Source organism: Colletotrichum navitas (assembly GCF_030913465.1).
Source record: "Colletotrichum navitas strain CBS 125086 chromosome Unknown LY79scaffold_107, whole genome shotgun sequence".
In the NCBI taxonomy this organism is placed as follows: domain Eukaryota; kingdom Fungi; phylum Ascomycota; class Sordariomycetes; order Glomerellales; family Glomerellaceae; genus Colletotrichum; species Colletotrichum navitas.
Genome location: NW_026850653.1, coordinates 40,189 through 63,540, shown reverse-complemented (window position 1 = coordinate 63,540; position 23,352 = coordinate 40,189). Strand labels below are relative to the sequence as shown.

The following is a 23,352-nucleotide window of genomic DNA, read 5'->3' as shown; positions in this document are numbered from 1 at the left end:
AGTACTAACCGCGTTCCAGACAGCGTGTAGCCCTCAATGCACTGTACGTCTTGGGAGTGGTCAATAATACCTACAATGTACGATGATGCACTGACATCAATCCCGCAACACCTTGCTGGTGATGCACTCATGTCCACGCCGGCTACTTTGGATAGGATTGCCTACAGACTTTCTACCTCACCGTTCCCGGCTATAGCAGGTTGTCTGCCCACGCTTCATCCTCATCACGCTCGCTGATGGGCGTCTCTTGCAGGCTGGCATCTCCCCGTCTCCATGCTAAGCCGAAAATGGCCTCTCTGTAGTACTTTGCCTCCTCAATACTCTCAAGAATATCTTCCTTGGCCTGGTGAAGCCCCTGCTTTACGGGAGCGCCATCCACAATATGTGGTGGGCACCACCGTCTCGCCGCCTCCTTTAGCGAGCTGACATCGAGAATACGGTGATGCAGATAGTCGACCACCTTGCGGTACGGCGGCTTGTTGAGGAACGAACGGTCTGCGTGCACGCTGTTGCCCGCCAACAGCGCTGTCTTCGGCTCTGGTATGTGTTGCTTGATATATTCAAGCAACGTCTTCGCTGCCTGCTGCGGCGTCATCGTCGACTTGATGACCGCTTCTGTCAAACCGCTGTCCCGGTGCGTCCGGGTGCACCAGGCGTCCATCTGTGCCATGCGCTCTTCGGTCTGGTGCACCACGCAGCCCCAACCTTCAGGGTCAACGACCTCCAGGTTTCCGGTGGTGATAATGCAGAAAATCTCAATGATTTCTTCCTTATCAGGATCTAGTCCGGTCATCTGAGAGTATGTTAATACAGGCCAGTTCTTAGGGCAGCAACATGTCCAAGAAAAAAATATAGGACGCTTACCTCACAGTCAATCCACACAAGCGGACCATCCGACGCAGACTGCATCTTGGGCGCATGCGCCTTCGGCTTAAGAGGATTGAGAGGGCTGAGGAATTCCATGGTGAGCTGGACTGGATGCTTCAGTTTCTGATGATTTGATCACACCCTGGACGTTTTTGCGTTATCAGCTGCGGCAAGGAAGGCATTCGCAACATGCAGCCTCTGTCTCCGAGGTGGTACCTGACGTGAGGGTGGGGGGGTGGTTGCTGTCGGCAGCAAGAAAAGCTCGGCTGTGGCCTGCTAGCATTGACACATCAACAGGGGTCTGTGTTGTGCACGAGGCATCTAGTGATCCTAGCAGCAGCTTCCAACTTAATATTCGTCTTCTCACCGCCAAAAGCCTCATGGGGTGATGGGCAGCGAGCCAGTACGTACCTTGCATTCCTTATCAGGACCGATAAAACATCACTCATCTCATACTGACTCGTCTTCAAATAGCACCCTGTTCATTGGCCAAGACTCTCAAGACCCCGCTTGGCCGACTTACCTCGATGCCGTTATGATAAACCACCCAGGCTCCTGCCACCGGATACACAATCTGCACTCCTTCATGCTTTCGCCGAGTTGAAACGACCGTCAACAATCAGTTAACGGCCTGAGAAGCCAAAGCCAAAGGAGATTCAAGGCTCGAGTTCCTCCAAAAGCTCCTTCGTCATGTCGTCCCTCAAGAAGTCGGGCTCACCAGTTGCGATCCCTTATGATGAGCAGCCAGATCCAGTACCACCAGAGAAACCTGCCATGTCCGCTTCACCACCTCGCATACTCATTATCGGTGCTGGTTCTCGCGGTCAGGCCTACGCTCGTGCGACCGAGACCTCCTGCAACGGTATCGTTACGGCGGTAGCTGAACCCATCGCCTACAAGCGGCAGACCTTTGGCCGAACCTACATTTGGGGTTCGGACAATCCACAGGAAGGACAACAGTTTTCCGACTGGACCGAGTTTATTGCCTACGAAACACGCCGTCGCGAGCGAGAGGCCGCCGGTGAAGATGTGCCGCCTGGCGTCGATGCCGCTTTCATATGTGTTCTTGACGAAATGCACCGCGATGTCGTCGTCGGTCTTGCCCCCCTGGGCCTACATGTCATGTGCGAGAAGCCTCTGGCGACATCCCTCGCCGATTGTCTCGACATATTCGATGCTCTCAAGCCACCTGCCGGCCAAGAGCCTACGAACGTCTTCTCGATTGGTCATGTTCTTCGTTACAGCCCTCACAATATGCTTCTTCGCAAACTCCTTCTCGAGGGCCGTGTCATTGGTGATATTATCAAAATCGTGCATACTGAACCAGTGGGCTGGTGGCACTTCACACACTCTTATGTGCGCGGCAACTGGCGAAATGAGAAAACGACAGCACCGAGCCTTCTGACCAAGAGCTGTCATGACATTGATCTGCTTCTCTGGCTTCTCAGTGCTCCTGTCAAAGCCGGAAAGGGTATCCCCCATCTTCCATCCACCGTATCGTCTACTGGTTCCCTGCAACTATTCAGGAAAGGCCGAAAACCCGCCGCGGCAGGGAACGCAACGAACTGTTTGACTTGTCCGCTGGGTGAGGAAGGATGCAAGTACTCGGCTAAGAATGTTTACCTTGGTTCAGATCTTAACGGCCTCGGTTCTGGGAATACCGATTGGCCGGTCAGTATCGTGCTTCCGGAGATTGAGGATTTCCCTACGACACCTGAACGAAACAAAGCCCTGGCTGCCAAGCTTGCCGACGACTACGATGAGACCACCCCCAAGGACGTAGTAGCTTCGCGAAACTGGTTCGGGCGCTGTGTATTTGAAGCGGATAACAACGTTTGCGACGATCAGACTGTGACCATCACCTGGGACGATGCCATCACAGCAGATTCGGAAGCCCCCAAGCAGGCCAAATCTGCAACGCTACACATGGTCGCGCACACAAAGAAGATATGCGAGAGGTATACGCACATATACGGCGTCGATGGCGAAGTATACGCCGACGCTCGTACAATCACCATTGATGACTTCAATACGGGCGCCACTCAATCATATCATCCAACCATCGAGGATGCCGGCCACGGGGGTGGCGATAAGGGCCTCGCGCGGCAGTTTATCCTGGCGGTTGATCGGGTCAAGAACCACGGCTGGACTGCAGAGAGGGCTCAAAACGAATTCATCGGTTGTTCTCTCGAAGAAGTCATTCGGTCGCACGCCATGGTGTTTGCAGCAGAAGAGGCCAGAACGGCGAAGAAGGTTGTTGGCTGGGAGGAATGGTGGTCAAGAAATGTTACCAACAGAGGCAGCGGGTGAGAACAGCAAACACATTGTCAGGTCACCACATCATCCAGTGACGGGAGGAGTGTCCCAAGCTGCAACATTCTTAGTTGTCGTCTCAATCAAAAGAATTGAGCTCCAAGAGGCTAAGCTGTGAGGCACAGCAAGTTCGATGGACGAGGCCCCCTTCGCTCGCTCAGACAACCACGTCGAGGGATACCATCGTTGATATCTTCTTATCAGCCCGGGACTCGGTCCCGGCGGCACCCTCCCGAGGTTGCTATATTCATGGCCTTCAACCAGCCTTGTTATCAACTTCACATCTTACCGAAGAAAGAACGAGCTAGCGGGCGAGGATAGCCGCTGGTTTGTTGGTGGATGAGTGTTCGTTCATCGTTCGAAGCGTGCTTCAAGAGGCTCGACGCCAGAGGCGGGCGCACCGAAATCGCCGCTTTTATCGGACCGGTGTCATCGGCAAGATGACCCGGCGGTAGAGCCCTCCCCCCCGTGTCCCTGATATGCTGCGTCAGAAGAATCAAGACCTCGACTGCAACCTACAGAGAGCATCCCCTCTTCTCAGGACTGTTGTACGAGGCAGATGGAATCGGGGGTGGATGCCTTGAGGAGGGCCGCTTTCAAGTGAACATTCGGGAACAACAAGGTTTCTCAAGAGCGCAGGCTGTTCTGCTAGTGGCCTTCTAGAACCCGAAGCAACAGAAAGGAACCCTCCCCGTTGTCCAGACCGGCGTCAGAACGTGGGTCGACCGCAGGTCTTGCAACAAATGCGTCAGCCGGGCTGAATAAGATCAAAGACCTAGGCAACCACGATATTGCGCTTTGATAGGCCTGCAGTTCCACGAATCGCTTCGGTTTCGGCAATAGCCTATCAATGCCGGTTGGTCTGGCGCAGGCCATATATCAAGCAGTTCATTGAATTAAACTGGTTTCTCACTGGAGCCAGATGTCCGCAATTGACAGCACGAATTGTCCTAGTATTTTACCCCAGAAAGCGAAGCCCAACTGAGCCCTACTAGGTCTTAACCTTTGACATGCTGCCAAGGACCAAACACTGCTATTGACGTTCTGTCGCACAAGGCGAGCATTGCATGTTTGCTACGTATCCTGCGCAGAGTGCAACCATTGTGCAACCAAACTCAATTCGGACAGGTGATTATCAATAGATATGAGCGGGTACAATCAGTACGGTCGGCGCAGGCGGTTACCATTTTCTGAGACTTACACCACAGCTATGTATGAGTGATCAAACCCGAAGCCACGCACGCACGCAGTCCAGACAGCTACGTAGTGACGGGCTGCCGCTCGAAAACCGAACCACTCTTGCTTGCGAGCTCCCCGTCATCATTGGTGAGCTCGTCATGCCCGATGCTCGGAGTTGTTGGCCTACGGGCTCACTACTGCACGATATCGGTACTCCACCGCCATTTGGTGGCCGTATGTTATGCGCCTAACGGTTCCTGCACGTCTTGGATATCCCCTCCTGACCTTACGTGCGCAAATCACAGTAGAATAAGTGGAAGAGCCATGATTAGCATCGGCAGATAGATCTCTCTAGCATGATTGCCCCAGCCACCATCACGTCTCCCCAACCACTCGGGAGAGAGCGCGAGAGCAGGATGTAAGAACAGTATGCAGCCACGCCAGCCTGGTGCGTTATCCGCCTCGAAGCGGTGTCTAACACCCAAGCGAAACTATAATACGAAAAGTCCTGCGGGGAAGATGTAAGCCCAGCTAGAGCCGTGGCTTTCTCCTCTTTCTCGTCGAACTCTGTCAGCGAGAACCCGAAGTCTGTGCGCCGAAGCCAATACATTCATAAAAAGGCCACCTTTGTTCCCTATCTTGTCTCATGACTCTCTGCTTCCAAGGAGCAAGCACTGCCTTGACCTGTGAGACAGACAACCCACTCGGACGACTTCCCAAAAAAGAGACTGCATCGGGATTCAAGCAACAGGAGATTCTTTCTCAGGGCAAGCCCGTGTCATCAAGCTCCTCTCCCTAGCTCCTTCTTCCGCAGGTCAGCCCGATCTGTTGTCTTGTGCGTCCCTTCACCCAACCGGTCATACGTACGGCGCATTATGTCGTCCTCCGGAGCTGTCCCCGCTCCCGGGGACCTTCCCCTCGGCCCTGTCCGACGGCACATAACCACACACGACGCCAACGGCCGTGCCGTCTACTCGGACGCCTTCCCCTTGGAAGTGACGCCGGACCCTCTGCCCAACATGCTCTTCCATACCTGCTACACGACCTCCGAGTCGCCTGTCAAGATGGACAACGACAAGGACCTAGCCGAGTACGGCCCGCACCACCCGCGCATGCCGACTCTGCACCTGCCCTCAGGCTCCGTGCTGCGCGTCGTGGACTTTGGCCCACACACGGAGCCCATGATGCACCGCACCGAGTCGTGCGACTACGGCATCGTGCTGAAGGGCGAGGTCGAGTGCCACCTCGACGACGGCGCCGTGAGGACGCTGGGACAGGGCGACATCATGATCCAACGGGGCACGATGCACGGATGGAAGAACGCGACTGACAAGTGGGCGCGGGTGGTGTTCTGTCTGCAGCCGGCTGAGCCGGTACGGGTTGCGGGCCAGGTCATGGAGGACGACATCCCGTTCATGAAGCTGGCGCCGGACAGGCAGGCGGACTTTGAGAAATTCAAGGAGGAGGAGAAGAAGAAGAAGGCTGGGAAACGTGATTGAGGGAGCAGAGCTGCGATGGTTCATTATGGCCATTCTAAGAGACGTGGCACGCGATGAATGAAACGCGTCCTTCGTCAACGCTGGGAAGTATGTGACAAGAGTAGCCGAGCAAATCGTAACGCCTCGAGAGCCTCCCCTTAGTTGGCAGGACTCTGCACAGGCTTATTACAAGCAAATACACCACGAAGAATGAACACATTTCACGACACTGAGCCAGCTTAGCCCGTGGTGTTCTGACTTCCGGGTCTTCCGAGGCACAACCACATGCCCAAGGGCGCCGTTGACCGGCTCAAGAGGGCTCCAAGGTCGGATGACAATCAGAGCATGCAATGCACGCCCGAAGACCTGATTGTAGGGACTCAACTAACTAGTTGAGCCAAGGCACCATCTCCTGAAGTCGGAATCGGGAATCCCGGGGGGACCATCGATCGTGACGGTGACGGCGTACAGGGGCATATATATCGCCTAATAAGTATCTATATCGGCTTGAGACGTAAACCATAAAGCTACGTCTTTTGTTCGACAACCACCGAGGGATTCGCTATGTTTCAACGCGGTGGCGGTTGATGTCTCCATACCAGCAAGGTAAAAAGCACTCGCGTCGGCCATTTTTGGCCATTGGGTGGGATGACGGCTGTCGCCTCTCTCGCCCTTCCTTGTTATCTGCCTTTGATTCTCATCACACAATCTACTCAACGAAAAGTGATCAATATTATCACAGGAACCCCCGCCCTTGAGTTGATGGGCACACGACGGAAACAACCTGAAGCAGGCCCATAATCGACCCAATATGACTACGACGATAGTGTTGAACCCATGTGACTACTTCGACCCAGGCCGGGGTCTCAACCAGCTTTCGGCGAAGGAAATCCAGGTCCAAGCAGGGGGTCATGAGGTGGCAATAGGAAGCAAAAAGAAAAGAATTGAATTATTACTCCCCTTTCGGGATATAAAGGGTGAGAGAAAAGAGACAAAAAAAAGAAGACAAAAGGAGAAAAGAAAGGAGTCCAACCAGCATCCTGAATTGGGACATTCTGGGAAAGCTATTAGTCTTCAGAACTTATGTTCTCTATTTCGAAGCTACCTACTAGCGGTTTTCAGCCACTACCTGATGCGAGGGCATCACGTGATTTCGGGTAGTCACTGCAGCGGGCTTTGGTTTTGTCAGGGGGTGAATCATCTCAGGAGGAGTTGATCGAGAAAAGAAAGCATTGCTGACCGAGCCCAGCAGGTAGGCGACGGAGGCTGCGCAAAGAAGCAAAGTGACTTTTGGCCCACAGGAGTGAGACCAAACTCAATAGGTGGGACGTGGTGCTCGCTCGCTTCTTGGACGCCATTCGTCGCGAACATCTGCCGACTCTGGCCAAGGAGATGGCGCGTGTTGAAACGGAGGGTTCTTTTCCCATGCACCCTGGTCTCAAGCGTACACGGAGAAACAGTCGAGAAAATGACGATACGGCTGCACCGGGACTAGTGTAGAGAAAGCTGGATGCGGTTGAGAACGCGCTTTCAGGCGGGTAACTGCAGGGATGCCCTTGTTTTCCTCACAAAATCGGCCATAATAAGCAACGCGTCAGTCAGTCAACTTCACGCAATGGTTGATTTTGCCACAAGACCTTGGAGGAGGTGACTTGACTGGCTGGCTGGCGTATTTGACGCGACGGGGATTAGAGTTATCGTGGGTAGACGGGTACCGTATCCACTCGTTAGATTCGTACACTGCACTGACCATGGGCTGCTGGATAGGGCCTAGCGGGCTGGCAGAAACAGGGATCTAGAAGTGGCAAATGTAGGGGTTAGTCAACGTCAGCAGCAAGTTTGGTGGCAAGGGTTAGGGTTAGATGGGTGGGTGTGTGGCTAGGCTGGCTGACCGCCTTTTGAATTAGGCCTAGTGGGTGGTCAGTGCAGTGTACGAATCTAACGAGTGGATACGGTAATTTGATACGGAGTTTAGCCGAGCACTTCCGACCCGCGGTCTCAGGCCGTATCTGACCGCGAAAGTCGAGGGTACAAGAGGACAGTCATGTGCAAGGAGGATGGAAGGCAATGGTGGTGGTGCTGCCCTACAAACCGGCGGTCCCAAACCAAAAGGCAAGTGCCTCTGACCCAGGCCTGGTTTCCCAACTTGCTTATTCACCCGACACACACCAACCAGACACAAACAAACATCTCTCTCTGACCTCCCCAGACAACAGACAAGCGCGACCCGCCCAAGAGCCCTCGTATCCACTACTCCGAATGCGACACCCCTGATCCACCCCGATAAAGTGGGTCGGCCACCCGGACCGTGGGAAGGAGGGAAGAAAAAAAAACAAAAAAAAGAAAATTCGAGCATCGCCCTCTCATCCTCTCATCCTCTCACTCTCCAAAAGCTCATCACCCCAGCGTCCCCCTTCAAGCAAACTCATCCCCTTTCCTTTCAGCGACACCGCTCTGCTCCTCTTCGTGTGCCGAAACAGACCCCCTTCCTCACACCGCTCATTTACCGCACTCAGCCCAGCCCAGCAGCCCTTCTCTGCCCAGCATGCCTCGCCGCGCCGCCCTGGAGCCCAAACCCCGTAAGCCGCAGTACTCCCCGGAGAAACGCGCCCGCATCGCCGTGCTCTCAGAGCTCGGCATGTCCCTCAAGGAGATCTCGCTCAAGGAGGAGGTCCCCGTCTCCTCAATCAAGGGCATCGTCACCCGCTATCGCCTCCAGCAGGCCGGTCGCGACCGCCCGCGCCCTGGCCGCCCCCGCATCTTGTCCGACAGGGACGTCAAGAACCTCCTGCGCGTCCTCAAGGAGAAGCCCGCCGTCTCTTACGCCGAGCTCAAGCGCGAGGCCGGCGTCACCTGCGCGACCAAGACCCTCGTGCGGTATCTCCAGATGGAGGGCATCAAGCCCAACAAGCCACCCCCAGGCGACTCCGAGGAAGAGGCCTCGCGGTTGCGCGTCTTGGCCGACGACGCCGAGAACGAGGACGAGTGAACGTGACTTCCTCCTCATCCCCACCGCTCCAAGTGCGGAGGGAAATTTAGCGAACGTTGGGTCTGGGATGAGCGGTTTTACAAAAGAAGAAGAAGAAGAAGGGAAACGTCTTTGTCCGCAGGCCTACAAACAACCCCATTTACACGTCCCCACGGAACAGATTGCCCGTAAGACCAGCCCGCCCGCCCGCCTGCTCCCGGACAGAAGTCGACGGAAGAGCTAACCGGGAGCCTCAGATGACGCGGGTCAGCATCTCGACTGCCCAATTAATAGGATTCGCAAAGAGGGGACGGAAGAACAACAACCACTGGATTAATGGCAAAAGAGTCGCAGCTTTGTTGGAGGCAACGGTGTCGCGAGGCCAACTGTCACAGTAGCTCTGCCCACAACCAGGCAATGCCGCGACAACTTCCCATTGACGTGGCAGGGGGAAGCGCTTATACAGGGGCAAGACGCCTCGTGCGAAGTACACATCGATTTCACCCTGTCGGCCTTGGGCAAGATCGTCAGACCGACAGACATATGGTTGTCAAGCAACCTTAACATGCAACAGCGCGAGCGCTTCCGTCGGCAAGGAGCGCGGCAGCGCGGGGAAGGAAGAACGTAGGGGCAAAAGAGTTTAGCTCTTTAGAGATAGGAAATATAGTTAGTTGTTTTTGTCTCCTATTCTGGTCGCCTGGCGTGCGCGCTCGGTCGGCGGCATCTTGCCCTGGTCAGAGATTCCGGACCCGCAGACAGCCACGAACGAAGTCTGGCAGAGAGTCTTTGACGGGAGGAGAGAAAAAAGATAAGACGTCTTGGTCTGTCTACGTTCTACGTCAACACCCTCTCTACGTGCCTCATATACGCCGCATTCTCCGACTCCCCGATCACTACCGCCTCCTCGGCTTCGCGCGACAGCAGCCCCTCCTTCTCCGCCCTCATCTTCCACCCCTCCCAGCTGATATCCAACATCCGCCGATCAACAAACACTAATCTTCCGCCCTCCCTGACGGCCCCGCAAAACACCTTGACCCAGTTCACCCCGCCGCCCCCGGCCTCCGCCTCGTCCGTCTCCCAGTCGCATAGCTGCCAGCCCGCCGGCCTCGCGTACCGCTCGCCACTCCGCAGTCCGGCGATGACGAGAGACCCAAGCCGCAGGCACGCCATCGCCCTCGCGCCGAGGCGGACGCTGTCTTCGCCTACTTGCCCCCGCCCGTAGGCTCGCAGGTCGAGGTAGAGAGACTCGAGCTGCGTCATGGCGCCCCATGTGACGGCGAGAAGATCCGGACCCCGCTCGACGAGGAGCCTCATCTCGAGCCGGGATCTGGTGAGCGCGTTGCGCCGCAGGCGCAGGTCGCGCCAAGGGTCCCTGGGGAAGCCGTTGAACATCAAATGGCGGAGAGGAGGCACCGCGGCGCTTGCCGTGGTCGATCCGGCGTCCGGACCGCCAGTCGTCCCGCCGCGCTGCTCGCGGAACACCAACGCTCCGCCCGCCATGCACTTACCTATCTCGTCGTCCGGGCCCCTCGGCCAGAGCTGCTCGAAGCAGTGTAGCCCGTGCCGCTCGAGGTCTCGCACAGCCCTCCTCATCGCGTCCGGGAACCTCCGTCCGAGCTCGCTCATCAGCGCGCCACAGCCGTTAGGCGTCGTCTGCTTCGCCAACGGGAAAACCACGTGGCCGCCAGAGCTGTCGTCATGCCTCACTCGGGCCTCGAACTTACCTCGCATGATACCTGCGCCCCTGGTGTAGACGTCGATCCGCTGCAGGTCGTAAATGTCGTTGACGGGGTCCGCCGCGTGTGTGCAAACGTCCCAGTCCGGGACGAAGAGTGACATGGCGCAGGGGCTACTTTCCGTTAGAAAATCGAAGAGAACCTCGCACTGGAGTTCGATGGGAAGAAGAGCCAGGCGATCGAGTATGTTGAGGTCCGACGGGAGTGCTGCGTTGGAGTCCATGATGGGGTGAGATGCTATGCGATCTAAAGTAGTATGCTGGGATTTTGCCGTGGTTTTGTCTTGTAGTCCGGAGTATTTAAGCCCGATAGAGACTGATTCTGAGTTACATGTCTAACGCATGGCACCAGCCTTTAATAGAGCCCCAAGCCATCTTCGACAGCGGCTTACAGCCCGATCTGTCTCTTTGTTCAGCGGGCATCAACAACAATAACAACCCTGGCCCAGCCTGAGGCAGTGAACAATGCATTGAAGCTTGGCCGCCAGTTTTCGAGGCCTCGAACATTGGTGAGCATTGTGGAAGGTCCGGGCCACGGAAAGCCACGCTCGGCTGGTTTGTTCAGGTCAAGGGATCTAGTCGTCTTGCTCACAGCTCGAGTCCTGCTGGCTTCGCGAGCGCCCCTGGCGATCCACGATAGGTCCTGAGCTCTCTGTTGCTCCGGAAAAGAGACAAACATGTTACGCAACCTGTTTCTGTGGAGTCTACACCAGCGCGTGGGTTCCCGATATCTGGCCCCTGAGACGACGATCATCCAAAGCAAACGTGCCGAGACCAGTCCTCGCCCTCTTCCAGTGGGAACGCGATAGCACTCTGACACTGCCTGTTGCTTTCCCGTACAGCACGTTGCCATGGAATAGAGTGATCGTGCTCCTCCTATAGCTTTCTGCACTCCTGGCTCCTCCGGGTCGTGATGAACAGTCAACTCCTTGCTAGTGTTGCGCTGAGGGGTCACTCTGTCTGTGTTGGCAATGTTCTGGACGATAGACGGGAGTCGAGAGCTCAAGTGGCTACGCGGGCTTTGGTCAAACAATGGCCGCCATATTTGCACCCAGCGTAATTGACCAAATGGCAAATGCAATATCAGAAACAATCATTCTCTATAGTGGAAACAGCATCAAAATATAATCTTGAATATTAACTATGCCATCTAGACCAGTCATCCTTCGTCAGCTGCACCAAACGCCAAACTCATTCCTCGTCATCCACAATCTCGAACCCGTCTTCGTCCGTCACAGCCTCCTTTTCAGAAAACGCCTTTCCGACCCAAGAGTACCCCGGCTCCAACTCCGAATTCGAATCCGCATCCCCATCTCCGACGAATGCTATCGTCAGAAATCAGTCACAACATACAATCAATAAATTGTGAAACGCTTCCCGCTCGTACTCGGATAGGTCCTCGCCGCCGCTGTCACCACCGCCGACTCACCTTGCTCCGCGCGGCTGTCGCCGTCGCCGCTCGCAACAGCCCCATCGAGAGTAATGCCCTCACGCGGGAGGCTCTGGGCATCCAGCTCAACAGGCCCCTGCGAATCAAGCTCGACAGGCTCCTGCAGCTTTTTCATGTCGTAAGGCGGCTGCAGCTCCTCGTCCTCGTCGTCATCCTCCGACTCGCCGAACTGGTACTCGCCCTCGTTTCCACCCCACACATCTCCAACGGCCGTCCCATGACCGGCAACTCCCCGGGGTTCGGCGATCCGTCCATGGCCAGCGTCTCCATACCAAGGAAGGTTAAAGTCCTCCCCCATCTCAGGCAATGACTGCCAGGCCTCGCTGGAACCTTCGGGCCTGCCCAGGTTCAGACACTCCCACCACGCGGCCTCGCCCTTCTCCAGCCTCTCCTCGCAGAACCGCGCCTCCTTCAAGAGCCCCAGGTCGATGAGAAAGTCGATGATGTCGTACTGCGCGCCCTCTTCCTCCTGGGCCCACGCCAGCAGGCGGATTACGCACAGGAACTCTGCCGGTGCCGCGTCCCGGCTCCACTCGAGCAGTCGGCAGCAGATCCGCGCCCACGTCGCGATCCACTCCATGTCGAGCGACCCTGCCGCCTCGCGGAATTCGATTGTGTTACTCTTGGGGTCGGACCAGTCGGTGGTCCACTCGCGTGGGTCGGCCTTCCGCTTCGGGTCCTGGGCGTTGACACTGCGGAGGCTGTACGCGTCGAACTTGTAGTTGATGTTTTTGGGGAACAACTTGTTTCTCATAAGCTCTCCGACCTGGGCGACTGTCAAGTCGGCACCCAAGAGGTCTCGGACGCCGGACATCACATCCGATCGGAGCGGCGGGACCCTGCGACCGTGGACTTCGACGTTGCCTCCGGAGCTCATGAGATACCCGTCGAGGAAATTTGGGTCCTCGCGGATGTCCTTTCGCATCGTCCCCGGAAAACGGCCGTAGCGGCGGGGGATGGGTGGAGGGCGAGGCCGGGGAGGGGCGTATATGTCGGTTCTAGGGTTGCGGTAATTCCTCGGCATCGGACCCGGGGCTTCGTAAGTGAACGGAGGGAATCCGAATTCTTCGCTTGCGTCACCCTCGTTCGGCCTGGTTCCTTCTGCCACCGGTACGTCCTGCTGGTGCTGCCATGGCTCTGTTTCAAGGAGCGCCATGTCATCCTCTTGGTCCAGTTCGATCTCGAGAGATATCACCTCTGGGCTCATATCTACTTCAACCGACTCACCAAGCCGGCGGTCTCTCCCGAGAAACTTTGTCATCTTGAATCCTGACGGGTTCTTCCCGTCCTGGTGTTGGGGATTGATACCTCTCTGGATCCCATCAAGCATGACGCTGGCCGAGTTATGGCATTTGCCGAGATCAGTGATTTCGTTCACTCGAGCAGATTGACTGTATGTGGTGGCGGAACGCCAAGGGGGATGGAGTCTGCTGATGACAGGATCAGCCGCCCACAACAATGCAGCAAACTGCCGCAACGTCCTCGCATCGATCCTTTGCGTCGGTCCTGCGCCCACATGGACATGAAAGCCGCAGCTGGGGTTCACGCGGCACCGGAAATTGGTTGTGACTGTACTTACCGCGACCCGGAGCATGTCGTAGGACAGCTCCATGTCATACATGGCCGGGGAGATCAACTCGACCCGTTCCCAACGGTACCCGTCGACGTGGTCTGCTTTGAGAGAGACGTCCTCCACGAGCCGGAATGATGACATGGCCTGTTCGCCGTGGATGGCTTGGGCGGAACCGAGCTTACCGTACTGTTCCCTGTCGCCCATCACGGGTAGACCCGCATCGGCTAGAGCACGTTCGATCTGGCCATACACGTGTGCCGTTTTCGGCTTATGAATCCTACCTGAAACGCCACTTTTAGGGCTCTGTTCTGCGGTTCGTTCCCAGTCGAGTGGAACGGTAATTAGCGGCTGCAACTGGTCCTTGATGTCTGCATCAGGGTCGCGTTCTCCTTCTAGGATGAAGGCGACGAAGAATTCGAGTTCCACACCGAAGGAAACCCGTGGGGGCGTGGTGGATTTCTTGAGGCCATCCATAGCTTATTCGGAGTTTTCTTGATAACAAAGCTGGTTGTCTTGGTTGGTGTAGAGTCGAATGGTTGCGACGGGTCAGTGATGCGATATATTACTGTTTGTTGCTGGAATATGTGTCAGAAATGTCGAATTAACATCTTGTCCATGATGGGAAGAGGCAGAATATGTACTATCACGACTGTTGCGGTCAAAGTATTCTACGCCATTAGAAAGACAATGAGCGTTGTCCTCAAGTGATGTCTCTTGAAGAACAGTAGCAGCACGAGACAATGGCACTAGTACAACCGTCCTTTGAAGTTCTTTGATGGTTGTGGTGATAAAGACGATTGTTAGTGAGCCACCAGCGACAGAGCGCACAATGTACATTGAGGATAAGGCACCAGAGGCTGTCTCAGCTCATTGTTGGCCAAACCATACCGACACTCAGATCCGAGACTCAAAGCAGATATGGGCAAAGGTTGGGGGGAATCAATTCATTTCTTTTGACGTCGTCTTGACTGTCCTCAATCATGCCTAAAACGCAAAATGCAGAGCGGAAAGAAAAGGGAAAAAAACACTGGGTGGCATCACCCCATGCCCTATAACGCACTGACTCCTCCAACTTCAAGATACCAACGGTTGGGAATATCCATCGTCTCCATTGCGTGATTCCACGTGTTCCTCGTCAAATAATTAGAGCCGCGCGGTAGGCACGCGGGATCGGGTAGTAGGGGGAAGGTGAATACAGAGAAGTGAAAGGCCATCCCTCAAATCTGCGGTGGCTACGCTTGTCACCGCATGAACCAATTACAATTTTGGGTAGCCGCATGTTTGGGATCGTAGACGTTCAGAGCATGTAAGCAAAGAGACCAATGGCAGCAACGGCAGCAGCGTTGCCGTAGCGGGCAGGGTTGGCAGTCGGGACGGCCCACGCGGACGAGGTGGAAGTGCTGGGGGCCGCAGTGCCGCCAGCATTGGAGCCGCCAGTTGCACTGGGAGCTTGGGTGGCCGCAGACGTGGCCGAGGCGGAACCAGATGCCTGGTTAGCCTGAACGGTGAGGTTGCCACACTGAGACTTGATGGACGTGGTGCAGTTATCCTGGCCGTTCTTGTTGCCAACGTTGGCGAGGATGCAATCATTGTTTGCCTGGACGCAGATGTAGCTGGGCAAACTCTGTTGGTAGTACTCGAGACCGGGGGCGGAGCCGTTGGAGGAGCACAGGCAAGAGTACTGGAGGGTGGGCTGACAATGGGGAGTTAGCACAGCTACAGTACTGGAACATTCTTGCAGGGAGATGAGATTTGGGGAGGGACAACGAGAGATAGAGCATGTAGAGGACGGAGAACAAGGTAGTTGGCTAGCTGATGTTGGAGAAAGACAAAGCGACTTACCGCGTCACAGGTGTTGTTATTGGTACTATCATTGCAGAGGGACAGGCAAGTGTTGCGCTGGGCGATACACCATTGAGCTGGGGATGAAAGTCAGCTTCATAATCCGGGACTCTAACGTAGGGCAAGGACGGTGGCGCCGGCAAAAGCGTTGCAGTTCGACTTGGCTCACCTTTCTCGTTGATACTGAGAGCGCCGACGTTGATGTCGGCGGCAGTGAAGACCTTGCGCTGGGCAGAGACAGCAGAGGCAGCCGAGAGGGCCAGAACGGCGAAAGAAGTACGCATGTTGGCGGGTTGTTATGCTGCGCAGAGATAGTAGAATGTGTGGTTTTGGTGTCGCGTCGTTTGGATCGACGAAAGAAGACAGTGAAGATGTCTAACGACCAAGCAAGCTATACTGAGTTCCAAGGTATCGTAGACGACAATTTGAGGATGTTGTGTCTGATCTGCTTCGTGGTGATGTTGGACGGACGGCGGGCGGGAAAAGAGGAAAAGAAGAAAAGAACGATCACAGCAGACGGGCGACGCGGGCAACGATGTGGTTTTATTATGAGGCAAGCATGCAACAACGGTAAGAGGCAGATAGGTAGGTATGGTTCCCACGTCTACACTAGCTTCGGGCCGCGCTTGCCTCGAATGCGGTAAGCGCAATGGGGGGAGGGGGGAGTGTGAGGAGGGAGGTACGGAGTCGGAGGTGCTGGAAGACAGACAATTACAAGGGTGGCTGGTGGAACAAGAGAAACCGCACCTTTCCTTTTGCAAACATCATAAACCAGAAAGACAGGCAAGGCATGGTTTGATTGCGGCACCTGTCCGGCCGGCGGACCGCAATGTTTTTCCTCCTTCCCTCACACACGATGCCGCCCTTCCGTGTGTGTGTGTGTGTGCTCTCTAAGTTAGTTGCAGGCTCCTTCCCACACACAAACTGTGTACGTGTGGCTGGGATCCACACGTCGGGTCATACCTAGTTGGGGGAGGTGAAGAAGGGAAACGACCAGGAAGGAAGGTACCCACCCCTCCTAGCGCGCCCATAGCGTCTTTCTCCGTTGACAATTTCTTCGGAGTGTTGTTGATGTTCCTCACATCGCGACTCGACACCGAATCGGAGTCGCCAGCTACCTAGTCCACGCAGACGGCCCACGATTTTCTGTTATCTGCAGGGATGGGTTGACGACCGACCGACCGGGGCTGTACGTACCCAATAGCCTCACACGAAGTAACCTGGGAACGCTGGTTCGGGCACTGGACGTGAAATGTCCAACTCTTCTCCTCGACATGGCTGTCGTGAGAAAAGGCCAAAACACGGCCAGCTCGTGAGGTTGACGGGGCTAGGTTTCGATCGTGATTTTGCGGCGTAATCACCGTCGTCAAACGCCGATTGCTGAGGGGTACGGAGTACACGCAAGTACATTGTACATTTGTGGTGGACGCCTGTGGGTGAGCAGGCATGGGCTGCCCTGTTCACCACAATACCTGGCCCCGGTCGCTTCAAACTTTGGATACTGAAACTTTCCTGTGTTCCTCGTGATGGCCTCATTCGCGTCGTCGCTTCTTTTTCACCTTCTTCCAGCACTACTCCAGACATGGCCCGGGAGTCGTACGCCAACGGCACTGCTGCCGAGTTTGATCATGCCAAGCTGGATGGATGTTTTCTCCCCTCGCCCCTGTTCTTCCTCCTTCTTGTCATCCCTATGGCGACGGGCAACATGTGATAATGGCTTTAACCAGGCCCTCTTAGCTGTAGTATTCGTCTCTGTCTGTCCATCGAACAGGCGTTGTCGCAGCTCCAGGTGCCATTACGGAGACATGGCAGTCACATTCCTCGCGGCTCCGGCCTCATACCTGACGGAAAAGAATGAAAAGAGAGAGAAAAGGCTTGCTGGCGTTGGGTAGGTTCCGCGTCCTTCGCTCTTGCAGCCCCGAGCTTTTCATCTCGGGCTACCGCTACCCAACACAGCTCCACCTTCCGCATTTCCTTCCATCCCCCACTCTCTTCGGCTTACCGGCGAAGAAGCCATCCCCCATCGGGACTAGTCCGCCAGGAACACCAGCCACAGATATGCAGCTGCTGCCGTGGTCCGTGGAGACTTCACATTATAGTGACTTCACATTATACCTGTGTGGATCAAGCCAAGATGCTTTGTACCCGCATGTTTTATGGATACATGACTATCTCTTACCAATCAATCAGGCGCAATCCATTATGCCCCCTGCGGCCGTTCCACTTGCCTTCACCTCCCTCTCCTCTCGCTCTCTGCTCCCGTCGTCTTCGCATTCTCTCGGGTTTTAGTGACTTGACGCGGCGACTACCTACTAGTCACTCGATGGATTTTCTCCGCAGTTTACACACTATCTTTGCATGGATGATTTGCGCTTCCCGCCTTATCTCCGGACTGCCTGGTCGGTCAGGTCGAGCGGTGATCAGCACCATCAATAACAGCAACAGCAACAAAAATAACAACGACGACAACCGACATCTCCTCTGATTACGGATACTCGGCATGGTGCCATTAGCCTCCCTCACGATGTCTCATCTTCCGAAACGAACACGATTTATCCTGCCCCCTTCTCACATCATATCACTCAGTCCTCTTCTTGGCGTCTCCGAAATGCGGCCATGCTCACTGGCTCCCTGCCGCGGTCTTGTCCCATGGCCTGTTTCTGTTTGCGAGACCCCCTTGCTTTCAACCCGTCTGTCCCCAACGCAGATACCAGATAGCTCCTAGCATTCGACCACCGCACGGTACAGAGTACCTACCGCTTATATTACATAGTAGGCCGCCGAATGGATGACAGCTTTCGGTCAAACTCGGCCTTAACTCAATATCCTGTCCTGCTACCCTTGAAAATATCATCCACTCATCTACATAGTATCTGCCTCGTCGTGGAGTAAGCCTGGCACGAGCGGACCTTCGCGCCTCAACGCCATTGGACGCCGCCAATGAACCATTGTAGTGCAAAGAGGCCACCCTGCAGAGTGGCGGGCGCCTCCTCGTCCCGAAGAGTTGGGGCCGGCTCACTCACGCCCACCGCAAGTATCCGTACGTAGTGCGAACACGACCTGACCTATTCGTACATACCTAGCATAACCTGGCTGTGGCAACCAACGGGTGAGCTCCCCAGCGTCTTGGGCGCCGAACTAGCTGCAAGCTTGCTGTCCAATCAACATGGTCAATTGCACGCCCAGCTTTTTGGTGATCGTCATCAGCAGCCGGGGGGGCATAGGGTGAGGGGCTGATCGCTGGAGAACGCCGAGTGAGACTTTGTTGTCTGTCGACTTCCAATTAATTCTGGTCTGTCACGACAATAGCTTCTGGCTTTTCTTATCCAAGTTCTTAGGTTCCACATCCATTCTCATCCCCTGGCAATCCAACGTTGGACATTTGACGGTTGCCAGCAGTTTGCCAAGTCGCTCCTGAGCTGCTGAGCCGACATCGTATCCGTCCATCCGTAGCCACACACACCTCCAGCTGCATTCGTCGCATCACACCCTCCTCCATCGCCAACCACCCCGAGCCATGCATGTGCATACAACTGCAGCCTTTTGACATGCTGCACCCAGAACTGGCCTAGAATATATAACACCAACATGCTGATACGAACTCTGCTTTCTGCACCGCCAATAAAGCCCCGCCATTAGGGATTCCGACCACACTTACGGAGTACCACTGCGTCTGTTGCTTGTTAAGGGGCTGGGCTCGATGAGCTTTTTCAGCTACGTCCGTCTTTATCATTGCCGGGCCCCCCTTCCCCCCGCCAATTGTTTTCTTCAATTCTTCAGAAAGTCGGTGAACCGAAGCGATGCCTTTTTTGTATTATTTTTCATTTTTCCCGCCCCTCTCAAAGCGTAACGATTTTCTCCTCGAAAGGCGGAAGCTCGTTCAGGAATGGGATTTTGGAGAATCCCATCATGGGACAAGAAAGGATCTACAAGATGCCGTGTAGCCGCCCCCAACGCCACTAGGTACACTAACTTGGCACGCCGGCCGGTGGAGACCCGACGAGGATCCAGGTTCCGCGTCTCCGTGTCCGTGCCTAGACATCGTATCAGGTTCCCTCAATCAGATATCGCATACGGATACTTGACGTAAACCTCTTGCCTCTGATGTTCCGCGGATTTGGGGATCCTTTGAGCTTAACGATAGAAACGGTTTGACGAACCGAGGTTTGCTCTACAATGCATTCTGCTCTAAATGTCCGAGACCAGCAACAGCATGACAGCTCAATGGCTCTTATCGCCAGTTGTCTGGCGTGCTTCGATATGCAACACACTCCAACCACATCCAGTAGCCATCTAACCGGCTACTAAACACTCTTCTCTTGTGAGGTGTGGACCCTTCCGAATCTAGGCTCTTCTCGCAACAGGCTCTGCTCCTACTTCGAGCACGTCTTTCACTACGCCCTTCTCGCTCCTCACTTTCTCGCCTCCGCTCCTCACCCATCGGTTCCATGCCGCCAGCTGCATGCTCAACCCTTCCATGGTCGTACACTTGGCCTGATATCCCAAGCCTCCATCTTCTACCCGTTTACGCGCGTCGGAATCGTTGATTATGGCGTTGATGGACCCAGCTATACTCGCTGGTTGCAGCATACACAACGGCATTTGAGGTTCTGGGAACACTTTCTGCAACATCGGTACCCGCCAAAGCGTCAGGCAATAAGCTTCTATGCAGTGTGCTACCAGTAGCAGGAGAAGCGGTGGCGGATACTGCACATGGAAGCGCGTTACGCTGAGAGACTCTACGAGTGTGTAGAAATCCTTGAAGATCGGAGGCGGGCCCGCATCCGTGACCGAGAACGGCCGAGCGGCTACTTTATGAGCGTGCGGCCCGAGAAGGGCCGCCTCATACTGAAGATTCGCCAGCGCCACGTTGGCCCCATGCACCCAGTTCTGCATGAAAGGCCCAGTGAAGGTCGGGAAGCTGGCCATGCGCAACGTTGCGCCGACGAGGTAGTCGTCTTTGTGCCCGTAGATGGCATTGCCCGGTCTAATGGACCCGGTGCGGAAGCCGCCTGGCTGCAAAGGGTCCTGTGGTATAGTGTTCGCGCTGCAGACGAGGCGCTCCGCCTCGGCTTTGGATTTCGAATAGTTGCCAAAGAACTCTTCGTGCGCTCGCAGCGGCTTATAAAAGTCGGTCTCGTCCAGTATCTGGAAAAAGTTTGTCGGCCACTTCTTCCAGAGGGCGTTGAAAAAGTTGACGGCTCTCAGGGCCACGCTGCAGGATGAAGTGAAGACCAGAACTTCGGCACCAGCGGTTTTGGCAGCAGCAACAACGTGTGCGGTCCCGTCGGTGTTGACGCGGGAGCAGCGCTCGTAGACCAATGGGCTGCGCTCAGACGGGCGGATGACTGCGGCGGTATGGAACACTGTCAACGGAAGATGGGTGACGGACTCGGCCCATGGCTTGGCGAATGCTGCGGAGGTCGCAGACTCTGATGAAATATCGGCCTGCGCGAAATCGATCATGGACACCGGGCCCTCGCTCATGTCGTCGCGCCCGGGCTTGCGGAAGTCAATGACACGAATGGCTTCTGGTGGGTGACCACGCGCGATGAGCTGGATGACGATCTGCCCTCCGACCAAACCTAGGTGGCATCGTGGGTCAGTGGGGTGTGCTCTACGCGACCGTGAGAAAACAGATACTCATACCAGAACCACCGACGACGATGTAACGTCTGTCCAGCTTAGGCGGCAGATGCGGCGTCCAGTCGATGGGCTGCTTCTCTATTCGCTCAAAGGTTCGCTTGACCAGCTCTGGTGTCCATCGGTACGGCGAAATCCGTTGAGCCTCAGGGTAAATGGTCGACATGGCGTGGTTGATCTTCCAGAGATACACCAGCAGAATTGCCACCAGGCCGAGAGCGACCCTGGCGGTCCATGATTCCAGCACCATGTTGGTAAATATCGTCCGGTACGACCTTGCTTGTTGACGGTGCCCAAGGTCGATAATCAGCTAGGAGTATGCGCGATCTGATGCTGCTAACAGTAAGAAAGGGAATAAAGAAAAACAAGACACAGAGAGAGAGATAGAGAGAGAGTTGCGGCTAAGGAAGAAGCTTGTTTTCAATGATGCAACGTCCAGGAGGGGGAGGGGTCGTGTCACTTTTTATACAGTGCCATTGTCATGACGAGCATGAGCTACACGACACGCGTGTCACAGCTGGACTTGAATAGATCAATGCGCTAAACCGGGATTTGCGCAAAGTCTTTCCGCTTCACCAGTCCTTGCGCCAAATGCCATTTTAAGCTTCGGGTTCATCCTCCATTTCAAAACCGAAATCACAAGCGGTGAAGGGGGCAATCGTCCTGCTTAAGCTATGTATGTAGGTAGGTAGTGTATGTAGCGGCATATACTCACCCGGACAGCTTCACCAACTCCCCAGACATGTCCTATTCGTATTACCAAGCGAATCGTGTACCCGCTTGCGTGGTGACACGAGCATTCAGAGAGAGAGAGAGCATTGAGGAGTTTCCCAGTGCCCGCGATCGCTCCGCCCTGAACGAGACTGGCAGACAGCATCAGATATACATAGAAAGTATCCACGCGAAGTTACCACCTATGCACACCTGGCCTGTAGACTTTCGTCTGGTGCGATCCAAAACTAACAACGGCGCGCGGTCTATGAGCGCAGCTGCAAGTGATTTAGGTACAGCGCTTGGTCTTTGCTAGTGTGGGGAGGGAGATCTCTCCGACGTTTCCCCCCTGCACAAGCGGAGCCGTGCTGCAGCCTATACGATGCGTGCAGCATGAAAGAAGCACGGAGGGGGTCTGTTGCCCGCCGCTCTGTCAGAACCTTATCGTGTCTCCGCCGAAGGGCGACCCGTATCAGACTGCCATGAGGCCGTACCCAGACTCAGTGCGACAAGCAGCCCACGTTTTTCCCAGTCGTATGGGTTCGGGGGAAGCCTTCTAGACGAGGGCTGCAGCTTGAGGCTCTTTCTGGAAGATTCCTCGGTGGGAACGACGTCCGTTCCCGGGTGGGCGAGGGAAGGTGACAAAGTCAGTCATTGGCGGCGCGGCGCCTCAAATTCTATTTCCTCGTCCCTGGTAGTACAATTGCTCGTGTCCCGTGGGCCTTTGCGGGTCTTGGACGAACCCGAAGATCTTGGGCGACACCCTCTTTCTTGGTTTACTGGGTGGTGGGTGAGTGGGTGTGTGTACTTATGACCATGACTTAATGGCGTCTCTATTAGGACCAAAGCAGGACATTGCTATCTAACTGTCAACTACCTACTCTTTGAAATCTGCTCTTTCTCGTCAACCTGAGCCTACGCCCACAGTTTGCTGCCGTTCATCCGCCAACAAAAATAGTGAGATTCTTGAGAACGCCGCTCCTCAACGAGGCCTCGCAAAGACGATGAGATGGATCGATTTGCCCGCATGATGACTGGTCCGTTCCGAAGCAGTGAGGGCCTCGTGCACTTTGACTGTCTTTTGCCTCGCTCGGCTTCGTGGCATAGTTGCGTCCATGTCAACTACACTTTCGGGCGAAACACACAACGTAGGATAAGAAATACTGCTCACGGTAAGCAATGTATTGCGTCTTATGCAATGGGAAAAATGCCGACTCGGGGTTTGTGACTCTTTTTGTCCCCGATCCAAAAACGTTAGCCGCAAGCCATACGGAAGTTGACAGCTGGACGCGATGCTCGCTTGACCGAACACTACCATGGACCGTACACAAAATGATAAGGTGTGCATCTATCAACTAAAGCATTTATTCCTTCATAGCTCTTTAAGTTACGCGGTAATACGCCCACTCGATATATGTACGGCTACTAGCCAATAACCCATGGTAACTTGGCATTGACATGGATTCGATCATCCTTTTGTCCTAATAAAATGCACTCTTGAATCTGTTTTGCGGAATGAATGTGAGTACTGAATGAAGTTCCTGCTGGCGATCTTGATGCACCCCACGAGGTGCAACTGCCCTTTCAATAATG

General features: G+C 55.1%; 8 protein-coding genes across 8 annotated transcripts; 3 read left to right on the top strand and 5 right to left on the bottom strand.

Moving 5' to 3' along the window:
• Nucleotides 1–190: 190 nt before the first annotated feature.
• On the bottom strand, nucleotides 191–909 carry LY79DRAFT_527173 (exonuclease; the record flags this gene model as incomplete). Its single annotated transcript, XM_060555906.1, has 2 exons — nucleotides 191–793; nucleotides 865–909. 2 exons carry the CDS (start codon nucleotides 907–909, stop codon nucleotides 191–193), a joined length of 648 nt encoding a protein of 215 aa, XP_060408427.1.
• A 315-nt stretch (nucleotides 910–1,224) lies between these two features.
• Nucleotides 1,225–3,503, top strand: LY79DRAFT_45877 (oxidoreductase family protein). Its single transcript, XM_060553192.1, has 2 exons — nucleotides 1,225–1,270; nucleotides 1,342–3,503. The coding sequence occupies exon 2, from the start codon at nucleotides 1,558–1,560 to the stop codon at nucleotides 3,175–3,177; it is 1,620 nt and encodes a 539-aa protein (XP_060408426.1). The 5' UTR covers nucleotides 1,225–1,270; nucleotides 1,342–1,557; the 3' UTR covers nucleotides 3,178–3,503.
• A 1,731-nt stretch (nucleotides 3,504–5,234) lies between these two features.
• Nucleotides 5,235–5,858, top strand: LY79DRAFT_527097 (cupin domain-containing protein; the record flags this gene model as incomplete). The annotated part of the gene is made up of 1 exon (XM_060555898.1): nucleotides 5,235–5,858. The coding sequence occupies one exon, from the start codon at nucleotides 5,235–5,237 to the stop codon at nucleotides 5,856–5,858; it is 624 nt and encodes a 207-aa protein (XP_060408425.1).
• A 1,945-nt stretch (nucleotides 5,859–7,803) lies between these two features.
• On the top strand, nucleotides 7,804–8,204 carry LY79DRAFT_570080 (uncharacterized protein). Its single transcript, XM_060559116.1, has one exon. The coding sequence runs from the start codon at nucleotides 7,905–7,907 to the stop codon at nucleotides 8,109–8,111; it is 207 nt and encodes a 68-aa protein (XP_060408424.1). The 5' UTR covers nucleotides 7,804–7,904; the 3' UTR covers nucleotides 8,112–8,204.
• A 1,435-nt stretch (nucleotides 8,205–9,639) lies between these two features.
• On the bottom strand, nucleotides 9,640–10,764 carry LY79DRAFT_674098 (uncharacterized protein; the record flags this gene model as incomplete). Its single annotated transcript, XM_060564254.1, has 1 exon — nucleotides 9,640–10,764. The coding sequence occupies one exon, from the start codon at nucleotides 10,762–10,764 to the stop codon at nucleotides 9,640–9,642; it is 1,125 nt and encodes a 374-aa protein (XP_060408423.1).
• A 967-nt stretch (nucleotides 10,765–11,731) lies between these two features.
• On the bottom strand, nucleotides 11,732–14,037 carry LY79DRAFT_527144 (uncharacterized protein; the record flags this gene model as incomplete). The annotated part of the gene is made up of 2 exons (XM_060555903.1): nucleotides 11,732–11,865; nucleotides 11,970–14,037. The coding sequence occupies 2 exons, from the start codon at nucleotides 14,035–14,037 to the stop codon at nucleotides 11,732–11,734; spliced, it is 2,202 nt and encodes a 733-aa protein (XP_060408422.1).
• An 823-nt stretch (nucleotides 14,038–14,860) lies between these two features.
• LY79DRAFT_527157 (uncharacterized protein) lies at nucleotides 14,861–15,689 on the bottom strand (the record flags this gene model as incomplete). Its single annotated transcript, XM_060555904.1, has 3 exons — nucleotides 14,861–15,256; nucleotides 15,406–15,482; nucleotides 15,575–15,689. The coding sequence occupies 3 exons, from the start codon at nucleotides 15,687–15,689 to the stop codon at nucleotides 14,861–14,863; spliced, it is 588 nt and encodes a 195-aa protein (XP_060408421.1).
• A 4,060-nt stretch (nucleotides 15,690–19,749) lies between these two features.
• On the bottom strand, nucleotides 19,750–21,669 carry LY79DRAFT_642567 (3-beta hydroxysteroid dehydrogenase/isomerase; the record flags this gene model as incomplete). Its single annotated transcript, XM_060562379.1, has 2 exons — nucleotides 21,055–21,669; nucleotides 19,750–20,990 (listed from the first exon to the last, which is right to left on the bottom strand). Exons 1-2 carry the CDS (start codon nucleotides 21,296–21,298, stop codon nucleotides 19,750–19,752), a joined length of 1,485 nt encoding a protein of 494 aa, XP_060408420.1. The 5' UTR covers nucleotides 21,299–21,669.
• Nucleotides 21,670–23,352: the final 1,683 nt, after the last annotated feature.

What these genes read in the sequence shown, in the direction of transcription:
- LY79DRAFT_45877 (XM_060553192.1), top strand. Translation starts at nt 1,558, where the DNA reads ATGTCGTCCCTCAAGAAGTCGGGCTCACCAGTTGCGATCCCTTATGAT.
- LY79DRAFT_570080 (XM_060559116.1), top strand. Translation starts at nt 7,905, where the DNA reads ATGGTGGTGGTGCTGCCCTACAAACCGGCGGTCCCAAACCAAAAGGCA.